Below are 24,496 nucleotides of genomic sequence, written 5' to 3' on the forward strand. Positions count from 1 at the left end.
GAAGTCAGTGCTTACAGGTTTTTAAAATGTCTTCTTTAATGTTAAATAGAAAGAAAAAAAATCTCAAACAGGTTTGTGATAATTAAAGAGTGAGTAAATGATGACAGAACGCTCAATTTTTGATGAAGTGTCCAATTAAAGTCAACAATTTGTTTGAAAACATTCATTTAGACTTTTTTCAACTAGTCTATGAGATTTAAATTAAAAAAAGGAAAAGGAAAATCTGGAGTAAAAATTTAAATACACTTATATATTCTAAACAGACTGATTTTTACTTCATAATATAATAAACTATATAACTTATATTTATATAAGTAAATATAATTTTCTATTTATATAAATGATATAACTTGAGACAAAGAAAATCTGACACTTCTCAAGTATTCAGATCATATAGTGGGATGTAGGCATGGGACGATAACTGTTTTCAAATTACACCGCGATTTGGAAAAGTCAATGTTTTAAAAACCACCAAAAATTTTCTGTTATATTGTTTCTACTGTATATGCACATTTTTGAATGAACTTTTTTTTGGACAACAGTATCACCAGCAGAAAAGATATCCTAAGATGCCGATGTATCATGTAAAGAAATCTGTTTTTGAAACTAATAAAGACAGCAGAAATCAATGATACATTTGACATGTTTACTGTTCCAAAACATTTGAAATGTTTCCCAAAATGAAATATACTGTGTTCTAAGGGGAAAATGTTTTAGTTTTTTCCCCATACATTTAAAAGGAATATATTTTAGAGAAGTAGTCACAATACCATGAAACCGTGATATTTTTATCCAAGATTATCATACCGTCAGAATCATATACCAGCCCATGCATAGATGTGTAAAGCAGTGGTTCTCAAAGTGTGGGTCGCGGGACAATGAAGGGGGGTTGCCTGGTGATTTTCAAAAATCTATTTATTTTTATTAAACCGTAAGTATTACCATATTTTATCCATAACCTACTGAAGAGAAAAAATAGTTGTTTATAGTTACTATACTGTATTGAGTTAGTAGCTTATAGTTACTAGTTGTATTGGTTTGCGACCCCAGGGATAATTACATTATTCTAAAGACACAGCAATAGTGTCAAGTGCAGCAGATTGATTTTATAACACCAGATTAAACTTTCTGGCCCATTTACAGCACTCACATCCATGAAAAAAACTAAACAAAGAACAGACTTGAGTCTATTGGTGTGTGCCCTATTGCATGCAAGGTTTCTGTATTTATAACCACCTCAGAGAATATTAGGGGTCGCGAGTCAATGGCATTGTTATTTTGGGTGCCGCGGGCTAAAAAGTTTGGGAAACCCTGGTGTAAAGGATACTCAGTTATTGAATAATCATCTAGATTTTGTCAATTTTAATCACAACTGAGAGTTCATTGCAGCTTAAAATTAGTAAGACAAAAGAAAGGTGTTGTGGGACAAACAAAATAAAGACATTTTGTGACCCTTTGCTAATTAATGGGGAGGAAGTTGAACAGGTGAGTTCTTTTAAATATTTAGGTGTGGGAATTGACTTTCAATTCTCTTTCGGTAAACACTCAGAGAAAGTTTTTAAAAAGGCTCAGCAGCGGTTGAGAAAACTGAGAAGTTTTGATATTGAGAAGGACAGTTTGATTGTCATTTATAAATCACTTATTGAATCTGTCCTTACTTTTAACACTGTAGCCTGGTTTAAACATGGTTTAAAATAAATTTTTAAGGTTGGTAAACATAGGGAGTAAACGTAGGTTAGAGACAAACACTTCTCACTGATTTATTAATAGTAGCAGCAAAAAGAAAAACCTCCACTATTGTGGAAGACTCCTCCTTTTCATGGTTCCTTCAAGTTACTTTCATTTGGTAGATGGTATAAAGTCCCTTTAGCAAAAAAGGCTAAATACAAGACGTTTATTCCCACTGCCATTGGTTTTTTTTTTTAAGTAGGATTTTTTTTTTAATTGTGTAAGTGTATGTTTTGTTTTTGTGTGAGAGCCTATGTCTAAGACAATTTTCTAACCCCCGTGTGATAGACAATAAAGTTTACTGAATTGAATATTTCTAGATGTATTTAATTATAGGAGTTTAGCAAAGTACAGGATGAATCACTTGAGTCAGGATGAGTCAGTTTCCAGTAAATAAAGGGCGCATCAAATAGCACATGAAGTAAGATAACACAAATCAATTCAAAGATTAAAAAAAAAGATATGGAAACAAAAAAAAAACAGCTCATTTTCACACAAATGGCACTGCTGTATGCTTGAATCTTAGCTGGAGTGATGCTTTCATTCGTTTTATCAGCTTGGTTTACAATAACAGAAGGTTAAGGAACGGATGTGGCCTAAGCTGTTGGCTTCAGAAGGAGCGGAGTAGGAAACAGGCTGTCCTGGGACACTTTGAGCAGAACTCAATCTGTGCGCATGCGCTAGACGTGATTCCAAGATCGAGAACAGTCGATCGCTTCTGTTGTCATAAACTTTTTAAATTAAGGTTCAGATTAAGCCATTTTAATCATCTTCCCCCTCGTATCACAAGTATTTAAACCTAAAGTTTATAATGCGTATACTATTTGTAAATTAAACCTCCTTAAATGGATAAATAAGACAGTTCTTATGTAAAGTCTAAGTGTATATTAATAGTCAGATGTAGTAATGAACAAAACCTCCATGTAATATTTTAAAAATCAAGTCGGGTGTGTTTTCAGTGGGTTGTTTAGAATCACAACTAGCGATGCCCAAATCGCAAATGATTGATTCTTTTGAGTCGGTTCTTTTAATGAACTGGTCAAACGGGTTAGCAAATGGACTAAATTAATTTCGCAATTCATTCTGAATCATTCAGACAGCCCACTCGAATGTACAATCTATCAACCTAACGATTATTTGTGCTGTGTAGTTTAGTTTGCATAACACTGACTAATATTTAGTAAGGCAGTATGACTTTAGGTTCAGACTTTATTTTATATTTCTTAATTACAAATCAAGACTGACAAGTCAATATTATTTTACTATTTATGACTTTCAGTAATATGCAATCGGCCTTTATTTTCCTGCATAAATGTATCTCTAAATACGATGTTTACAGTTCTTTAAGCATACAAAAACAAACAAATAAAACTAATAAAAATATTTTAAATCTGTGACTGTGTCATTACAAACTATACGCCAATACTACGCAGTGACACTGCAGGCTGAAAGTGTGCATTGCCCCGGCGCCAGTTTCAGTGTCAGGCGCAGGAAAAGTTTGTGGAAACTGTTTGTGGTTTCTGAGGGGGTGGTCTCTTACTTGTCTGGAGTGGGACTTTGGCTCTGGCGGCGTGAAGAATGAGTCTGGCAGCTTTCTCAACCTCATCGGCACGGAAGGGGGGACGATGGTGTTTTTCGGGTTCATCACAGCGTTAAAAAGAGCCTCCAGATCGGTCTCGGAGTCTCCCCGAACATGGACGATCTGGTGGCCGGCTGGAGGGTTGTGCTGGTTCGGATCCATGACTCCAGATAAAAGTAAAACTCTTCTTTCTATCCAACTGAAACCGTTTTCAAGGAAAGTCGGCTGCAACCATACAAATGGCGAAAATTTTAATCCAAAACAACCCAAAAAGATGTTCTGTGTCCGGCCGCTTTATCAATTATCCAAGCCTTGCGAAGGAAAAAAATCGGCAACGTTGTGTTTTGCTGCTTGCCAAAAACACCCAAATAAATGTGGAAACGCGCATATCTACAAAACTGTATCTCTAAAACTTTTTCTAAGGTGTCTAAACTTTCTAAAATCGCTGTCTGTGTTGCTTTTCCAGTAGTTTACGGCTCTTCTAACGCAGGCATTGGTAGTGACTGTACTGCGCATTGAAAATCACAGCCCTCTCACTAACCTAACTAACTTTTTTTCTCTTCCAACTTCTGAAACTTTGGGCAGGACATCAAACTTTATGAGTCATGTGACCGCTGACTCAGAGGGGCGGGGCTTGAGCAGGGCCTTTAAAGCAACACGATAGTTCATCCTTATGGAGCCAGATCAGTCTCAAAAGTAATACATTTGCATTGATAAATCCACAAATCCAGCAGTGAGTGATTTACTGGGTCCCAATTCGCATACTTACACTATGCCTTAAAAGTATGTACTTTTTTTGTGAAGGAAAAATATATACTTTTAAGTGTGTAAGAAGAGTAAGTTTTGGAACATAGGCTACTACTTCCTTAACAGATCATTGTGTTGCTTACTGTAGAGCCCTGTCAATTATCCACACATCATCCACATTTCTGTCATATTTAATTTCCTACCTTATTGGAGAAGCAGCAGCAGGTTAATCTGCCATTCTTGAGTCTTTCATGCAGAAAAACTTCCTCAAATTTTTTGGATAATTATGCATTCAGACGTTAATGTCCAAACACATCTTTATATAAGTTCAGTATTGGTGCAGATGAAATATAACAAAAATGTGATTTAAATATTTTCCAGTGGGCTAGATATTAATTAACAGTCATACAAACATCTTTACCGAAGCCTCTACTTCAGGGGTGGCCAACCCTGTTCCTGGAGAGCCACCTTCCTGCAGATTTCAGTTGCAACCCATATCAAACACACCTGCCTGTAATTATCACGTGGTGTTCAGGTCCTAATTAATTGGTTCAGGTGTGTTTGATATGGGTAGCAACTGAAATCTGCAGGAAGGTGGCTCTCCAGGAACAGGGTTGGCCACCCCTGCTCTACTTGATGGTTGGTCTCACGCATCCGTCTTGTTTGTAGTTTATTTACACTTTTCACCCGTGTTTGTAGTCCTAATCAAAGTTACGTCCAACACGCAACGTATTGTGGCCAATATCAGTGGTTAGAGTATGAACGCTTCTACACATAAAATTTTTACCGGAAATGGTAAACCATCCGGGGTACCTTTGGCATACTCTTTTCAACATCCTACAGTTTGGGACATACTAATTCTATTTTCAAATACTATTTAGGATGGATAGTATGCGAATTGGGATGCAGCAATTGTATTAATGAATGAGTCGTTTATTTAACTGACTCGTTTGAATCAATGATTTGTTTAGTAACATTTGCTACTCAATGCATTGATATCAGTGGTATCAGAAGATCATCGTACTTAATATTACTGATGTATAACATTACTCAGATTATTTAATTTATGGCTGTCGCATATATATTAAGTCTACACTGAAGTCGAGTCTGCTTGTCACTACAAATTCATTCGCTCCATGCTTTGTAATTTGACAGTTTTACCATGGATTATGAGAGCTGGTCAGCAAAATAAAACAGATGACATGCTAAGTTTATATATATAGAAACTCAAGAAGTTTCACCCTTTAATTTTTATTTCCATAAAATAAAATCAATTGTTTTAGCAGTATTAGAAAGTTGTTATTAAAATAACGTCATAGTAAGGTGTTTTAAGCAATTTTGTCTTGACAGACTGGCACAAACATATATATATATATATATATATATATATATATATATATATATATATATATATATATATATATATATATATATATATATATATATATATACATATATATATATATATATATATATATATATATATATATATATATATATATATATATATACATATATATTAGAAAGTTGTTATTAAAATAACGTCATAGTAAGGTGTTTTAAGCAATTTTGTCTTGACAGACTGGCACAAACATATATATATATATATATATATATATATATATATATATATATATATATATATATATATATATATATATATATATATATAAATATTTCTAATTTTAGTTTTTATTGGTGGATTAAAAACTCATTGCGATTGGCAAAACAGAATATCCTCCAAAATAAGATGTGTACGAATCATATCCTGCGAGGAAGGTCTCAAAAATACTTCACGAATTCGAAGGACTCCATGCTGGTGTGAGCCTCAGATGTCATGAATCTAACATAAATGCAAGAGGAAAGTAATCCAAGAACTTCACATATACATAATTGTGTAAACATTTTAAATGTGTTTAGGTAAGATGTATAGGTGTGAGGGAAATTTTTTTACTTTTTGGTTTTAAATTGAAGAATTATGTTTTGAATATAAGAATTGGAGTTGTAGATTTATAATTTGTGCTGTGCATATATGATTTTTATGAATGCAAATGTATTATTTTTGAGACTGATCTGGCTCCATACATTCTTTCTGTGTGGGCCCATGATGTGCATGTGTCATTAGTCTAATAGTCATTAATAAAGTACTTCTATATCCACAACAGCTTGGAAAGATTAAAATGCATTATTGCATTTTCAATTTCACTTTGTATTTCATAAAGAAAATACAGTATAATAGTTGTGAATTATATTTCAAATTTAAAAAGGTTTTGATCTCTAATATTATTTATAATTGAACTTATTGTATTTATGTAATTCAGAGTTTTAGTGTCTTCATGCCAGTACATGATCATTTACAAATATGATCCAATCATTCATAATATTACCAGTGGTAAAAAAAAAAACTTTTTTTGATGAAACTAAACACATGTTAATTTTTAAGATTAGATACCTTTTAAGATGGAGTTGAAAGTTATTTATTTATGATAAATAATCATTTAAAATGTTGTAATATTCATTATAGTTATGGTTTAAAATAGTAGCAATAGTATTTGAGTAAAACTGCAGCAACAAATTGTTTATTTATTATTTTTTTTTTTATTAGAATATGCAAAAATACAAGAAAATACAAATACAAGAAAACGTCAACAAATAACAAATACAAAGCAACGAAACAAAAACAAAACAAAAACAACAACAATATAGTCATGTACTGGTATGTGCGTGAGTGTGTGCGTGTGAGTGTGTGTATGCATGTAAAGGTAACTTGGTGGACAGGTCAGAGTACATACATAAGGAACAATAACAGTCAATAAATGAAGCAAGTGTCACAGATATAGACAAAACATATAGAAAGAAACCAGTCAGAGGTAGGGAGTAACAACAATGCTTATTAATGTATGATAGTAAAAATGAGAGTAAAAAGAAAGAAAGGACAACAGTAATAACTGACAACAATAATAATAAATCACAAGTGCTACACCAACTACTACTACAAAAAGTTACTTATATTACAACTACTACTGCTTCTATTACAGCCACAACCACGACTACTACTACTACAATGTCTACTAATACTGATACTACTACGACTACCACTACTGATACTACTATAGCGTTTGCTACAACTAATACAACAACGTCTACTGCTACTACTACTACTACTACTGCTACTTCCACCACCACAATCACTTCTACTACATCTACATCAACAACATCTACTACTGATATTACTACACCAACAACGACTTCTACTACTACTGTAACTACCACACCATTACTACTTCTGCTACTACTTACATGAACTACTATTTCAAAAATCTCCGTAACAATTACTCAATAACAATCGATACTATTACACTGTCTACTACTTCAACTACAACTACTACTACTACTACTACTACAACTACTACCGCTACAACTACAACAACTGCAACCTTAATAATGATAATGGTATAAATACTTGTAATAATGATAATGGAAAGATAACAGGACAAGTCAGAACAGTAATAATAATAATAATGATTACAAAAAATAAAAGTAATACCATTTATGACAAAGGTGTCGAGGAGAGGGGAGGATGGGAAATCAGGGAGAGGACAAGTAATAATAATAAATAATAATAATAATAATAATAATAACAACAAATAATAATAGTAGTAAGTAGTAAGTAGAAGGGGAGAGAGAGGAAAAGAGGAAATAAACTAATGATAATAAACAAAAATTAATAAAATACTAATAATAAAAATAAATAAATAAAAGATAAATAAATAAATAAAAACAGAAAAGGAAGGGGAGGAGTAGAAGAAAAAGAAAAGAAACAATAAGAGAGAAGAAAAATAAAGTTCAGCAAACAAAGCAATGAGAATAAGCAAAAAAGAATAATAATAATAAAAACTGAATAAATAAAAAAGAAAACACTATATCAATGCTAATTATGAATTATACAAACCCACATGTAAGAATAATATTAAAGATATGTATGATAGATTATTACTGTAACTTGATAACTATAATATACTCATGCTAACAAATTGTTTATAATGATAGTCCACCTGCTTCTTGATGAGCAAATTGGCATAATAAAATAATTTACAAAGATCATTTGACACTGAAGCCTGGACTAAAGTTTTTATACACTGTAAAACCCAAAAAGTGAAGGTAACTTGAACCATTTGAGGAAACCGATTGCAACAATGAGTACTGTGAACTTAATTCATTTGAGTAAACGAAGCAATTTGAACACAGTAAAATTCAATAAATTAAGAGAACTTAAACCAACTGAGTACAGTAAAACCAAGTTAAGGCATCTCAAACCGTTTGAGGAAATCGATCGCTACAAACCATTTGAGTTATAAAACTATTCTACATGAGTACTTTGAACTTACTCTATTTAAGTTGAAATAATTAGGTGTTTTATTAACTCATTACCTTCAACACTGAGTTCAAAACTCTTTTCAAATGAGTAGAATTAACTTTCAGTCAATTTTGAGTCAACTACACTTATTTCATTTGATAAAGTTGACTGTTGGGGTTTACAGTGTAGACTCACTTTGAAAACCCTTATTTTATATGATTGTATACATTATATATATTATATAAGTTAAATATTTCACACTTGTTATATTTTTATTGTAGTTTTAATTGAAAAAAAAAAGCAGAAAAGAGACTTTGAAACGTTACAACATGCATGTTAATATTTTTTGATCTGTATAATTGTTTTTTTATCAAGCTTTTTATTAATAAAAATATTTTTTGTTTATCATTTTTAGCAATACACATAAATCAATGTTTTCATAACAACTCCTAATCTGTATCATCAAATAGGCTCATAAAAATAATAAAACATTCATCATGACACATCATTTCTCTGTGCTTTTATAACATAGTGCTTAATCAAAGCTCTTTTTTATGTGTCTTTAGTGGGTGTCACTTATTTTTATTCATATTTAGCTTCTGGCGTGAAGTGTCACTCATCACAGAATAAATCTGATTATACAAAAAATACACCAGTGAAGTTCAAGCACTCGCTTCTTTATGAATAAAGAAATAAATTGTCTTTCATTATGTAGAAAGGCGCAGAAAAGTAGTCCCATGCAGTTCCCATAATTGTTATGTAAATGAGGCTTCCCGGTCCATTGAGAAATCATTTTGTCAAGACTGAGCCCGGCTCTTTTCCCATACATTTAACATTGAGTGACTGATTATGAAGCCCTTTTAATCCGCTGCAGGGACTGTAAGAGCATGATGAATGGATTAAAAAAGTTACTTTGTACTTTTTTTCTCCCCCTTTTAACCAGCCAACCAATATCCAGCCCTAACACGAACTGTCTCTGCAAGCCATATAAAATCAACCACATTTGCGTGGTTTTCAGTCTATCCCTTGTCATTTAGATTCTGCTCTCAATTATCTCCATATTAAACTCTAGTGATTTGGAATTGAGTGTATGGGAGAAAGGGAATTGTGAAGTGTAAAACCATCTTTTATTAGTAGTGTGAAATCATTCACTGACCACCGGTGAAATATACTTTTCATAAATACTTAGAATACCGAATGTGATTTGTGATCATGTTGCTGTACTAAAAGTGCTAACATTTGAATTTTTTTTTCAACCTAATTTAACATAGAAAGTAGTTTTATTGGTCTTTTTATTTGATTTAAACAGCTTCGATTAGTTGTTTGCCATTTTAAAAACTTTGTTTAGTGATAATCAAATATAGAAATTAGTTTTGTTGGTATTTTTATTTGATTTAAACAGCTTCGATTAGTTGTATGTCATTTAAAAACTTTGTTCAGTGATAATTAAATATAGAAATCAGTTTTATTGGTATTATTTTTTATTAAACAGCTTTGATTAGTTGTATGCCATTAAAAAACCTTGCTCAGTGATAATTAAATATAGAAATCAGTGTTATTGGTATTTTTATTTGATTCAAACAGCTTTGATTAGTTGTATGCCATTAAAAAACCTTGCTCAGTGATAATTAAATATAGAAATCAGTGTTATTGGTATTTTTATTTGATTTAAACAGCTTCGATTAGTTGTATGCCATTTAAAAACTTTGTTCAGTGATAATTAAATATAGAAAACAATTTTATTGGTATTTTTATTTTAGTTAAACAGCTTCTTTTAGTTGTTCATTTAAAAACCTTGTTCAGTGATAATTAAATAATTCAAATTAATTATTAAATTAAACTTGACTATTTTATGTCACCACGATTGCAGTTGTGAGACTTTTATGTATTAAAATGAGTCGCTGCCTTAATTTCTTAAAAAAACTTTGCATCCAACTTGTATTATATTGAACTGATTTAAAACATCACATTAAATTCAAGGAATTAAGTGGATCCATAATTCACTCATTTAAATAAATTAATATCCACTCAGAAATAAAGGTTATGGGGCAATTAATGTGGGGTATTTTTGAAAAAATTCACTTGTCCCAACATTGGTACTGAAAAGTGTTTACATTAGAACCGAATCACATTTTTAAGTTGAATCAAATTAACAATTTAAGTCATTTTAACTTAAATAACATACTCTCAAAAATGCAGTCTTCCACACAATTGCTTCACTCTGTTTACTTAAGTTAATTTAATTGTTTTTACAAATTTAGGCAATGATTTAAGAATGAACATAAAACAATTAAGTGGTCTCCCAAAAAAACTCCCAAAGGAATTGTGAACAAGCCGTGTGACACTGACTTAAAAAAGTCAGTTTTAAAAGTTAAAAATATGATAAACTTGATTTTATAACATAAAAATATGTTGTCATGACTTATAGACCACACATGTTTTTTAAAGTGTACTTTTTGAAAAGTTGCTACCCAACTCAAAACCGTGTAAAAAATGTAATTAACTTTTTGTTAAAAAAGTTTTACTTTGCAAAGTTTTACTTTGTAATTTTCAGACTGTAAAAAAAAAATAGTGTTAATTTAAAATATCAAAATAAACGTAAATGTTTGGGCTTAATGGTTTTAAGTTGTACAAGATTTAGCTTGATTTTCAAAATCAGTTCAATATAAGTCTAAACTGATTTTTTTGAACAAGTTTACTTGAACACTTGAAACATAAAACCTCCAAGCTTTCTCAAAAATATTACAATATTAACAACAGATATAAAACAACTCTATTTGATATTAACTTACACCACTGATTTCTAAGGTTAACTATAGCAGACGCATATGGAATCATATTTTTTAGGAATTTAGAGCAAAACATAAATTAAATTTGAGCTCAAAAAAGTCTTATAGTCTGTTTTTTTATTTGTGTTGTATGAAATTGCATTATTATCATACTGTAACTCCTGCAAAACCTCAAATTCCAACTTTGTGAAGATGTGCTTCATTAATCGGATGTGTCATTGAAGAGTGGCAAATATCCTGAGATGACTGCGGCAGTATTTGAAGTTAGCTCGGGGGTCTGTCCTGCCCAGGCCTGAGGGAGACCACCCACTCAGCTGTCCTGAGGGGACTCCATCATTTAGTCAACATGTCCCGACATCTTTGAGCCTGGGACAATTGTTGACATCAGTATTACACGGGAAACGGAAGCGTTACTGAACATAATTGTGTGTCAGTGGTTTCAGGATAAAACAGTTCTGCTCATTAATTATTGAGTGAATGTGATTATTTTATGTTACTGTGTTTTTTGTAAATAAACTATAGAAGTGCACATAAGTAAGTAAAACCACACAGTAAATAAAAAAGCAAAGCAATGTTTTTTGTTTGCTGTTATTCACATTTTACACAATAAAAAAAGATTGCTACCTTTATTTATTTTTTTTTTAGTTATCATATGTATTCACTTTTCTAATCGCCATAAAACTTTATCAGGCTTTAACTTTCATCAGTCAAACTGCTTAAAATATTAAGTTAAAATTTGTATAAGAAATTAAAATTACATTATTAAAATAAGTTAAAGTAACAACATTTGTTGTCTCAACATTAGACCTGTCACAATATCTATTTATTTGTGGTACGATATAAAGCAAAATAATTTATTGCGGTAATTGTAATGCAAGTATACTCTTCCAATAAACACATAATATTTTATTCTTAAGAATATTTCATTTTATTATAGTCATTTTAACAATTTAATAATGAGGCATCAATAATGAGGCAAAAAGAGTATCTTAAACAAATAAATTTAATCATTTTCTTTTTGGCTTAATCCCTTTCTAAACAAATACATAATAAACATAAATGTCCAAGGTAAATGGACTAGAAAAAAGTAGCAGATTTTATTCATCAGGCACCCACATGAATATAGTCATTTATAGTAAATATCGTAGTGTTTTTTAATCATACTGACACTGACACCTTCAATAGAGATAGAGATGCTGCGCATTCAGCTAAAATGTGGTTAGAAGTGTTTTTTATGTATGGGCGATATACAGTTAAAATCAAAATTATTAGCCCTCCTTTTAATAATTAAAAAAATTTTGTTTAAATATATTTCCCAAATGATGTTGAACAGTGCAAGAAAATTTTCACAGTATGTCTTATAATATTTTTTCTTGTAGAGAAAGTCTTATTTGTTTTATTTCAGCTAGAATAAAAGTAGTTTGTAACTTTTTTAAAACACCATTTTATGGTCAAAATATTAAGCACCTTTAAGCAAATTTTTGTAGATAGTTTACAGAGCAAACCATCATTATACAATAACTTGCCTAATTACCCTAACCTGCTAGTTAACCTAATTAACCTAGTTAAGCCTTTAAATGTCACTTTAAGCTGTATAGAAGTGAAAAATATCTAGTCAAATATTATTTACTGTCATCATGGCAAAGATAAAATAAATTAGTTATTAGAAATGAGTTATTAAAACTATTATGATTAGAAATAAGAAACCAAAAATTAAATATTTCATATTTTTACACATGAACAATACCAAAGACCTTTGCTGCAAAACTATATATATATATATATATATATATATATATATATATATATATATATATATATATATATATATATATATATATATATATATATATATTATAAGAACATATAAATAATTTGAGAGTTACCTCTTAAAATTCCTTTTAATTTACATCTCATAGTTGCTGAAAACCAGCCCAAATTTACGAAACGTACACTAACACCACCTAAATATGAAAGCACATCAGAGTAACATGTTTTCAAACAAATTAAGTTATTTTTACTTTCAGAAACTTACACTATAAGATGAAAAATTATACATTTTTTTTTAATTTTTCATTTTACCTCAAAAGATCTCTTTGCAATGTTCTATTAAAAACAAAATTGTTCTCAAGAAATTGTGAGCATTTCATTTAGGCAGGGGCAGCTTTAACCAATAAGCAAGGTTAGCATCCGATTAGGGAGCCAGGAACTCCGAGGGACTCCAAATAAATATCTAGAAGTATAAATAATACCTATAAATTATATATAACATTGTTTTCTATTATACTTTGTATGGTGAGGGTTTAAGAATTCTAATTTTAATGTATCTATCACATTTGCACAAATGTTTCCCCCACCTTCAATCCTGGACCAGTCTAGCAGTCAAATAAGTAAAGATTTAGCTTTTTAGTTGTGAATAAATTTTAAGAAAACAAACCGTATAAAAAGTTTTATAAGGTGCTTTACATGTTATTATTATTGTTTTGCATAACGATAAAATGTTGAAAAGGAAATTGAATTATATAAAAATAATAATTAAAAACAATAAAAAAAAATGTAAATACAAAAGGTGCATTTTAGAACTGTTGGGCCCCATGGCTGGAATTGCTTAGGGCCCCAAAATCACTAAATCCGCCCCTGAACCATTTAGGGGAGACATACTGCACTGGAAGATCTCCATATTGAACTCTAGATATAAAATATGCCGTAATAATCTGATATTTTTTAGAAACATTTTCACATAAAACTTATTTGTTTTATTATTAATGTCTGTGATTAATTCTGGATAATGAAATGCTTCCATAGCCCCTGTTTAGATGGAAACAAGAGCTTTTGTGCGCCCTCTACAGGCCAATCAGAGTTCAGACGATTGGATCATTGTGTTAACGTGATACTCACATTATCCTAATTAATGTTATGCAAGTTTAGTATTAGCTTCTAATTAAATTGAATCAAATTATTGTGTTAAAAAAACAATTGCATAACATATTTTCTCTGACACATTTTTATTACCAATTTTAAACAACAGTTCCAAGGCAAGTCATAAATTTTTTTTCCATTGGTTTTGCTATTCTTCTGCATGGCTACAACCGCAGTCATCTCTTAATCCCAAGTTTATCGTGTCTGTGTTGGTTTAATTGCAGTGTTTTGTTGCTTAACATGAACATCTGTCAAAAACTGACTGACTGCTGACTGATCCTATTATAACAAAGGCAAGGAAATGGCCAAGCCCTTTCTTTTGTGTGTATTTACTTCATTTTAAAAAATCAGATTTCATAATTATAGTGCAGAAATATTTCTAAAATACTAAATTAACTCCAGAAACTAAAATCGTGCTCCAAAAAAACAGCTGTCTTAAGTCATTTTAGGTTTTTCGGCAATTAACCACATCTGAGGTAATACTTTGTTTTGTTTTCGATTTACTAATCTCTAGTAGTCACCTTTAAAATTATAGCTAATTATTTGTTGTGATTCATACAATACACACAGTAACACACATGCACTGTAAAAACTGTCAACTTTATCAAATTAAACGAGTTACTGAAAGTTAATTCTACTGATTTGAAAAGAGTTCAGACTACTTATACAGATTAGTTTTTGTTTTTTTACTCAAATGGTTTGTAGCAATCGATTTCCTCAAACGGTTTGAGTTGCCTTAACTTATTGGGTTATACAGTGTAGACGTCAACAGCCTGTGCGCTGATTTAAGTAGGAAAATAGTTTGAATACACTGTAAAACATGCTGGCTTCCACACAGTCGATTTGTGTTGGGACAACATGAAGAAATGAAGTTAACTTATACGTTTTTACAGATTTAAGTAGGCTGAAAATAAAGCAATTTAGTTGTCCCAAAAACGTTGTTGTTTTTGTGTTGTTTCTGCTCATTTTAAATAAGTAGTTTGAACAAACAGCAAACCTCATTCTTTGAGTGTTTAAAATGGAAACATAAACACCTAAAATCCATCAACGCAGGAAAACCTCCCCCTGTCAAGTGGAGAGAGAGAAATTGAGGTGAGAAACAGACAGTACAGAACAGACACACACCGTGCGGAAAACCTGTTCAGCAAGTGTGTTCTTGCAATACATTTCAATTTGACACATTTCAAAGAGCAAAGGCAATCTCTGCCAAATTCTTCAAAGGTGCAGGGACCTCCTCCACCCGCTGCGACAAGCCACGGCAGGCTGACCGGAGAGGAGAAACTGCACCCTTCCCTGACACAATCTTAAACCGTGCATAGCATGAACCCATGAGGGTGTTCTTCTTTCTATTTTGCATGAGCGGTTAAGTAAGCACTGGGATCCTGTAAGCCTAAAGTTAATCATTGCATTGGATAACTGGCAGTGATTAAAAACACAACAGCCAACATGTTCTGTCGAAGGAAGCCTAAAGCTGCGGTTCTTCTCGAAAGAGTCACGTTTGTTACTTAACTATTAGGGAGTAAGTAAGAAAGCAACATGGACGCTTGTTTCTTTTTTTAAGAAACGTGCAAAAATTCATCAAAAAATTGCCTTGCAACAACATCTTGTAATTGCTCTCTATTCTAGTTTACTATCATCCGAGTCGGACTACCTGTCAATCATGTGAGAATGAGATCCATCATTCACACCACAATTTTCCAATCAGAGGATTATTTGCCAAACAATATAAGCCAAACATCAAAATCACTGACTTTCACTGACGTTAAAGCTGAATCTCTATAACCTATAATGAACTGAAAGACAGACACAGGAAACTGTTGTGTTAAATAATTCTGTAATCGCTGAATTAAATGCAAATGGAACCAACTGGCTTGCATGGTTCAGGATCTGAAAAGCTACTCATCAATGAATTTGCTCTTCAGTGTTTGGACTCTCAATAATGACTTCAAACCACACTGAACTGAGCTAAACTGAACTGAACTTAAACACTAAAAACTGAACTACCCTGATCCAGTTACTATGACCATTTATGTAAAGCTGCTTTGACACAATCTACATTGTAAAAGCGCTATACAAATAAAGCTGAATTCAATTGAAATATCTCAGAATTGATTGAAGCTTGCATTTTTTAAAAATTGCTTCAGATTTCCTGCTGGTTTTGGCCAGCCAGGATAGTGTTCAAATTCCTGATCCATGTGCCATCTGCATAGTTTTATTTTAAATAACATTTGATTTGAGTATAGAATGTGCTTGTCCAGATGTGTAAAGCTTTGAGTTGTCACACGCTTCTTTAAAAATCTGTGCAGCAAGTCAACTTTAACCTGCGTCAACTTCTATTTTTTTACAGTGATAATCATGACGATCTGCTGCAGTTCAAACCGAGCATCAGAATGGGGAAGAAAGGTGTTTAAGTGACTTTGAATGTGGCATGGTTGTTGGTGCCAGACGAGCTGGTCTGAGTATTTCAGAAACTGCTAATACTGGGAATTTTATGCACAACCATCTCTAGGGTTTACAGAAAATGGGCCAAAAAAGAAAAAAAATATCTGGTGAGTGGCAGTTTTCTGGGTGCAAATGCCTTGTTGATGCCAGAGGTCAGAGGAAAAAAGGCAATGGTAACTCAAATAACCCCTTGTTACAATCGAGGTATGCAGAAGAGCTTCTCTGAATGCACAAAACGTCGAACCTTGAGGCGGATGGGCTACAGCAGCAGCACGTTTGGGATGTGGTGGACCGGGAGATTAGCATCATGGATGTGAAGCCGACAAATCTGCAGCAACTGATATCAATATGTATCTGAAGAATATTTCCAGTACCTTGTTGAATCTAGCCACGAAGGATTAAGGCAGTTCTGAAGGCAAAAGGGGGTCCAACCTGGTACTAGAAAGGTGTACCTACTGTAATAAAAGCCGTTGAGTGTGTATATCTTAGCTGACATAAAAACAGCCACATACAGTCCATTTGACAAGAGGGAAAGGAATAAAATGGTTGGAACGTCGGGGAGTGACACAAACAACTGGAGTTTTGGATCCACATGCAGGTTTAATCAAAGTCAGGCAAGCGATGGTCAACAAAGGTGCAAACAGGTATTTGGAGACAGTCCAGAATCACAGTCGAATACAGACTAGAGGTCAGAAAGGCAGGCGGCAGGCAAAGACAAAGAGGCTAACAAGGCTAACGGTCGGTACACAAGATAACAAGACTGGGAAATCGCATTGTAGTGTTACTAGTGACAGATAACAAGACTCGGCCATGAGAATGAGTGTGTGTGCTGCTTAAATACTGTGTGTAATCAGTCTTTGACAATCCTCAGGTGGTGAGAGTGTAATCAGTCTAAATGAGGAAGCAGGTGTGTGTGTGTGTGGCATGACTGAATATGTAGTCCATTTACAAGCAGATTTGTAGTTCTATGAGAGTGAATGTTTTCCAGCGACCTCTGGTGGTTAGAGATCGCTGGTGATTGTGACAATGGTAGTGAAAAAGCCCAACACAAGATGTGGAACAACGTGATAAAACAATGTATAGAAAAATTACCAAATTGACTTTTAAATTCAACAAAGACTTTTTTCAATTGTACAATAGACCTGAAATCTGTTAAACAGCCAGTGTAGAACTGATCAATAAAGGTTTGTTAAAGAGCGCTCTTGCTGCTGCACTCTGAATCAGCTGCAGAGGCCTGATTTGAGATGGTTGGGAGGCCAGTGAACAACTGCAATGTAACCTGGACTGAACAAGAGCTTTGACAAGCAGTTGAACAGCATGCTCTGATAGGTGAAGTCTTCCTGATGTTACATAAAGCAAATACATGAACAAAATGTTAGTTACCAAAATTGGTCCCTGTTGGCAAGCCAGGAGAGTTGTCCTTGTGCAAAAAGAAAGTTTCCTCTAGATTATATGAATATTTCTTCCAAAGTTCTGGGAATGTCAATATACGGTTTCTACTAGAATGTTACTAGAATGCTCTGGTTCTGCCCAAAATACCAAATGGGAAATAAACAAGAATCATATGAGAATAATTGGGAATGTTTTGTGTTTACTGGGCAGCTGCAAGGTTAATCAAAACATTACAAACTTTGATTTCAAGCATATGAAAATTACAAGTAATAAATTGATTTAAAATGCTTCAATTATTTATTTAAAGTTGTTGATTGTATTTATAGAAACAATATATTTCAAATGTACTGCAAAATATGCGTTTGTGTACATGTGTAGTTTCTGCTTGTCGCTTGACAGCTCTTACTGCAGGCATTTTCCGCACAGAAACTATTTTCTATAGTGTTTTCTCTATTCTCCCTTTTTCATTTACTCATCCTCAAGTGGTCCCAAATCTTTATGAGTTTCTTTTTTCTATTAAACTGAATGTTGGAAACACTTAACCACTGACATCTGTACTAAAAGTTAACCTTTAAGTATCTTTGAAAACAAAAGTGGAACAAGTGAAGGGTGATACAGAATAATTAATCATGGACTTTTTAGTTTTGGGGGAACTATTCCTTTAATCTAAATATAAACAAATGTTTACCAACCTTAGAGCTCACAACAGCTTCTTTCTTTTAAGACTTACTGTTAAAATTACATTTTCTATACTGTGTTTTTCAATCTGAAACCCATCTGCTTTACTAATGCCCAATATTTTCCCATACATTTTTCCAATAGAGGTTTATTAAAAGTACATTTTAAAGTGTAAAAGGCCATGACCCAAAACTTGCCAATATTAAAGTGAATTACATTACAATGTTTGAAACAAAAATGTATATGAAAATTTTGGGGGGAAAAAATTTAAAATGTATAAGACTTTGTAAAAAAAAAAAAAAAAAAAAAAGGTCCCTTGAAGCACTGCAAATAACAGGGGAATAAAGGGGAAAAATATAAAACTATTAATTTAAAGTTGCTTAAAACTATTTTGGGTAGGTATTTGTTTACTGCAATGACCTTTGTATCTTCATTCAATGATCATCAATTATTCTGGGATGTTTGATTGCCAACCTTTTTAACATTTTTTTGGGTGGCTCCATAAAACTCTCAAGTCTCAAGTCATTGTTTGGTGTTATGATTCAGTGTTCTGTATCTTAAAACTGCTAAATCATTGTAGTCAATGTGCAATTGTTATTCTGTAAATACATTGACAGAGCACAATAAATAATTTGGAAATGTAGATTTATTTGATTTTCCTTTATTGAAATTATTGTTGTGATGGAGTCAATGCTCATTACATAACAACCAATCAAATTGACATTACCTTTAAAAAAAAAAATTTAATACTTTTTTCAGAAAAAAATAATTATGAAATTAAAACTTTTAAATTAAAACATATTTTAAAGTATTGATATATATTTAGGTTACGATACAGTGTTATTACAAATAAATTTGGTTGCTCTGAACTTTCTGTTCATCAAAAAAACTAATAAAATTTATTTTCAACACTGATCAAAATATCAAATATTTCTTAAGTGCCAAATGAACAAATTAACGATTTCAAAAGGATCCTGTAGCAATAAAGACTGAAGAGATGAAGCTTAAAATTAATAAGGAACAAATAAAACTTTCAAATCTGTGATGATTGGAAAGTGGTTCCAGTCTTTTATTTCAATATGAAGACGTATTTCTGACTGAATGCAATATTGAGACCTAAGTTTTATTTTTGGCCTCTTCCTCTCATCTTTCACTTGAAGCAAACTAACGGTAGGAGTGGTGTGGCTAAGCATATTACCCCCAATCCGTCATACTGACATCATTAGAGAAGGACTGCCATTCCAGAGCAGAAGTAAATGGTCAGTTTTGATTAAAGATGACCAAAACAAATCTTTTTTTTACCTGTGTATTAACTTTTAAGCTAATTACATTAAGGCTAATATGTGCTGGTAAAATAAACATTGCAATTAAAGGTGCAACAAGCGACTTTCTGCATAAAAAAATTGTTATTATGGGGTTGAAAGTCTCTTTACATCCTGATAGCAATCATTTAATTATGTAGTCCATGTATTTTAATATGTGAAAGGCGTCGGACCAAGAAAAGTTTATCCAATCAAAATGTTCGGTCTGAACTTTACAATAGGCTGTCCTGCATATCATACAAAAAAGTAAGAGCATACACGCTGTGGCGCAGAAAGATTACATCATTGCATGTTCACGGATGTGGACAGAGGATGAAAGGCAAACTTCAACAACCTGCCTTCTTTTTTTTAAAGTTTGCTATGGTACTTAACTGTACTATGAAGTCGTTCTCTCTGATAAATGTTATGTTATGTATTCTGAGGTATAATGATGTTGGCTGTTGCACGTTCATGCATTCAGGAACCATGTCTTTGGGATTGCAGGGTGGTATATAGGCTTTCAGTGTTATCGACCTAACATTAGCATTTTCTAAGATCTTAATTATTAGCATTATATTCAAAATTACTGCGTAACTTGATCAAATAAATGGTGAATATACACTACCTGACAAAAGTGTTGTTGTCAAACCCAGTTGTAAGAGCAACAAATAACAACCCGACTTCTTAAGTTTGGAAAAGTGGCAGAAGTGCGAGAGATCTGCAGAGTGGACGGCAACATCAACATAAGGTATCAAGACATTTGTGCTGCCCATTACATTACAAACCACAGGAGAGAGCAAATTCTTCAGCAGGATAGCGCTTCTTCTCATACTTCAGCCTCCACATCATTGTTCCTGAAAGCAAAGAAGGTCAAGGCGCTCCAGAATTGGCCAGCCCAGTCACCAGATATGAACATTATTGAGCATGTCTGGGATAAGATGGATGAGGCATTGAAGATGAATCCAAATAATCTTGATTAACTCTTGGAGTCCTGCAAGAACGTTTTCTTTGCCATTCCAGATGACTTTAATTATGTTATTTGTGTCATTGCAGAGATCATGGGAGTCATACACAATATTAATTCTTTTCCACTTCATCATGACTTTATAATCTATACTGTACATTATTTCTGTTAAGTGACAAGACTTTTGTCCAAGCAAAGTCAGAGTTTACTGTCCTAATTAAATCATTAAAAAATCAAGGCATGATCATATTTTATTTAGGTAAAATAAGCATAAACTAGAGGCATTTGCCTTTCATATAAAGTTGAAGTCAGAATTATTAGCCCCCGTTTATTTTTTTCCTCAATTTCTGTTTAATGGAGATTTCTAAACATGATAGTCAACACATTTCTAAACATGATAGTCAACAGATTTCTAAACATGATAGTTTTAATAACTTATTTCTAATAACTGATTCATTTTATCTTTGCCATGATGACAGTAAATAATATTTTACTAGATCATTTTCAAGACACTTCCATACAGCTTAAAGTGACCTTGAAAGGCTTAACTAGATTAATTAGGTTTACTAGGCAGGTTAGGGTAATTAGGGAAGTTATAATAATAATAATTTTTATTTATATAGCGCCTTTCCAGAGCTCAAGGACACTTTACAAGGAATGCAACAAAAAGATAAACAAACATACATGAGGTCAAATATAACAAACTGGAATTACACAAACAAGACCTAAGAGACATATGAGCAGAGTGGAGGTGGATCAGATTAAGTGGTCAGTTTGGCAGATCAGAAGCGAAGCATTCAGAAAATAAGTGAGTCCTTAGTAAGGATTTGAATTCAGAGATATTATTAGCAGAGCGGAGTGAGCGTGGTAGAGAGTTCCAGAATTTGGGTGCAATAACACTAAATGATCTGCCCCCCATTGAAGAGAGGCGGTACCGAGGGTTGTATAACGATGGTTTGTTCTATAGACAGTTGGAAAAAAAAAAACATTTTTACCTTAAAATAGTTCATAAAAAATTAATAACTGCTTTTATTCAAGCCTAAATAAAACAACTAAGACTTTCTCCGGAAAAAAAAAAATATTATCAGACATACCGTGAAAATTTCCTTGCTCTGTAAAACATAATTTGGGAAATATTAAAAAAAAGAAAAAAAAAATGAAAAAGGGGGCTAATAATTCTGACTTCAACTGCAAGCCACATCTGATTTCAAATGATCAACCAGAAGTCAAGTTATTATTTGTTGCTTCTAAGACTTGGGTAGGTGACAGGACTTTTGTCAGGTAGTGTATACGTTTTCCAATCAATAAAAGAAAATGAAAAATCACAATTTTAATACTGAAAATCTCAAACTACTAATTGTTCTGTTGTACAATTGTAAACTTAATACTAAATGTTTAAGATTCTACAATAACAAATGACCAACAAGCAAAGTTATGACCAAAAAGTGGTTCAGAATATGTTGGTGTCACACTATCAGTACGATGTAGGTACTGTTTTTAAATGTATATTCATTCATATATATATATATATATATATATATATATATATATTCATTCATTCATTGTCTTGTCGGCTTAGTCCCTTTATTAATCCAGGGTCGCCACAGCGGAATGAACCGCCAACTTATCCAGCAAGTTTTTACGCAGCGGATACCCTGCAGCTGCAACCCATCTCTGGTAAACATCCACACACACACTCAAACACTACAGACAATTTAGCCTACCCAATTAACATGCAACATGCACATGCAACATGCAAACTCCACACAGTAACGCCAACTGAGCCGAGGTTCGAACCAGCGACTCAGCTACCTTCTTGCTGTGAGGTGACAGCACTACCTACTGCGCCACTGCCTCACCTATATATATATATTAGTCTTGACTTAATAAATCAACTGATTGTGCAGAACAGTATAACAAGAATGGCAAGCTTTGTACAGAAGGGTTACCTGACATGATGACAGTTACAGGGTGGTGATGGGACAAGAGCATCCGGATAAAGTATAGTGCTGGTTTTGACTTCTTTTTCCTGCAAAGCCTGTGCAGCAAGTCTGCAATGCGCTGTCGTAATTAATAGTACTTCAAATGTCACTGTCACACACCTAGATAAGCTTTCCCATGCATGCACACACACACATACACAAACACAGGTCAACACACACGCTCAAACGTAAAATACACACCCAGAAAAACCTGTCACGATTTTACAAAGTAAATCTGTATCTTTTATGCTTAACCGACACTTGACTGAGGTCAACTTGCACAAAAAGTCCTTTATGCTCTTTTGACACTAAGAAAACAAAGCAAAACAAAACTTTCCAAATGTATTTATTTTCCCTCGAGAGCAAAGGTGATGTAGAATAAAAATATTACTATGGATACATGAGCAGCGATTCTTATGAAAATATATTAAGAATCATAAATTAAAAAAATAAATATGAGCCTTAAGAAGGCCAATAATGCATGAACACATAAAATACATTTTCTTAACTTGTGTTCTTACAACATAAAAAAGAAAAGTTCCATCTTCATTTACTTGCCATCAGGTCATTCCAAACCCGTCAGTCCTTAGTTCAAAACACAAATGAAGATCATTTTAATGAAACAGGATTCTGTCTCCCCATTAGAAGTGCATGCAACAGTGCAACAATTATGACGAGATACAACCAATACATATATATGATGAAAATATTTAATGTGGTCATTATTTCCATATAAACCCACATACAAATAGTGCAGAACTTAATATAAGCATGGAATCACAACCTAAAATACCAAATTAAATCTGTTCATCAAATAAAACGATCATGTTTCAACTAGTTCCGTCAACTGATTATTCACGTTTACTTCCAAAAAACAGTTTATATTTACATAATATATTTGCACACATGTATATTTGTTTAAATAAATACAAACATATATAAAACAAATAATGACATGTGTATTTCTATTAATATAAAATATATATTAGATATAAATCTCTTATATCTAATACATATTATATATTAATATAAATATACGTCATTTTTTGTTTATGTAAATTATCAATATTATTTAATAATTAAAAAAAGTATTCTGTTCATCAAAGCGGCATTTATTAAATGTAAAAAAAATTGTAAAATACTTATTTATTAAATATTTATTTATATTACTTATTGTATGTATTTTCAAATGAAAAGATTTTTACAGTCATTATTGCTTTCATTATCATTACCAATCATAATAATAATATTAATATTAATGATAATAACAACAACAATAAATAATATTAGAGTGATTTCTAAAGGATCACGTGACTCATGAAGATTGGAGTAATGAAGCTGAAAATTCATCTTTACAATCACTGGAATAAATTATTAAATTACTTAATAAACTATTAAACTAAATTATTAAATAAACAAATTTTGAACAGTTATTTTTCACAATTTTACTATTTGTGCTGTTTTTTGATGAAATAAATGCAGCCTTGGCGAGCAAACTTTTGACCGGTAGTATATATAATACACAAACACACACACGCACACATGTGCAAACACGCGCACACACACACACACACACACACACACACACACACACACACACACACACACACACACACAC

At 32.3% G+C, this 24,496-nt stretch overlaps 2 protein-coding genes across 12 annotated transcripts in view; both read right to left on the minus strand.

The window, feature by feature from the left end:
- The window catches only part of yap1 (Yes1 associated transcriptional regulator), a 376,699-nt gene that overhangs the window by 77,221 nt on the left and 274,982 nt on the right, over positions 1-24,496 (minus strand). The window contains exon 1 of one of the 3 annotated variants that reach the window (XM_087292196.1): positions 3,269-3,871. The exons of 1 other annotated variant lie outside the window; for it this stretch is intronic. In XM_087292196.1, the coding sequence (XP_087148322.1) occupies positions 3,269-3,469 (201 nt within the window). In that variant the 5' untranslated portion in view covers positions 3,470-3,871. 3 annotated transcript variants of the gene reach the window in all.
- Positions 23,208-24,496, minus strand: part of cep126 (centrosomal protein 126) — a 29,078-nt gene continuing 27,789 nt past the window's right edge. For all 9 annotated transcript variants that reach the window (XR_015515136.1, XR_015515135.1, XR_015515134.1 and 6 more), the window contains one exon: positions 23,208-23,463. The gene's annotated coding sequence lies outside the window, so the exon portion shown is untranslated. The remainder of the gene's footprint in view (positions 23,464-24,496) is intronic.

Source organism: Danio rerio, chromosome 18, assembly GCF_052040795.2.
Source record: "Danio rerio strain M-AB ecotype USA chromosome 18, GRCz13ab, whole genome shotgun sequence".
NCBI lineage: Eukaryota > Metazoa > Chordata > Actinopteri > Cypriniformes > Danionidae > Danio > Danio rerio.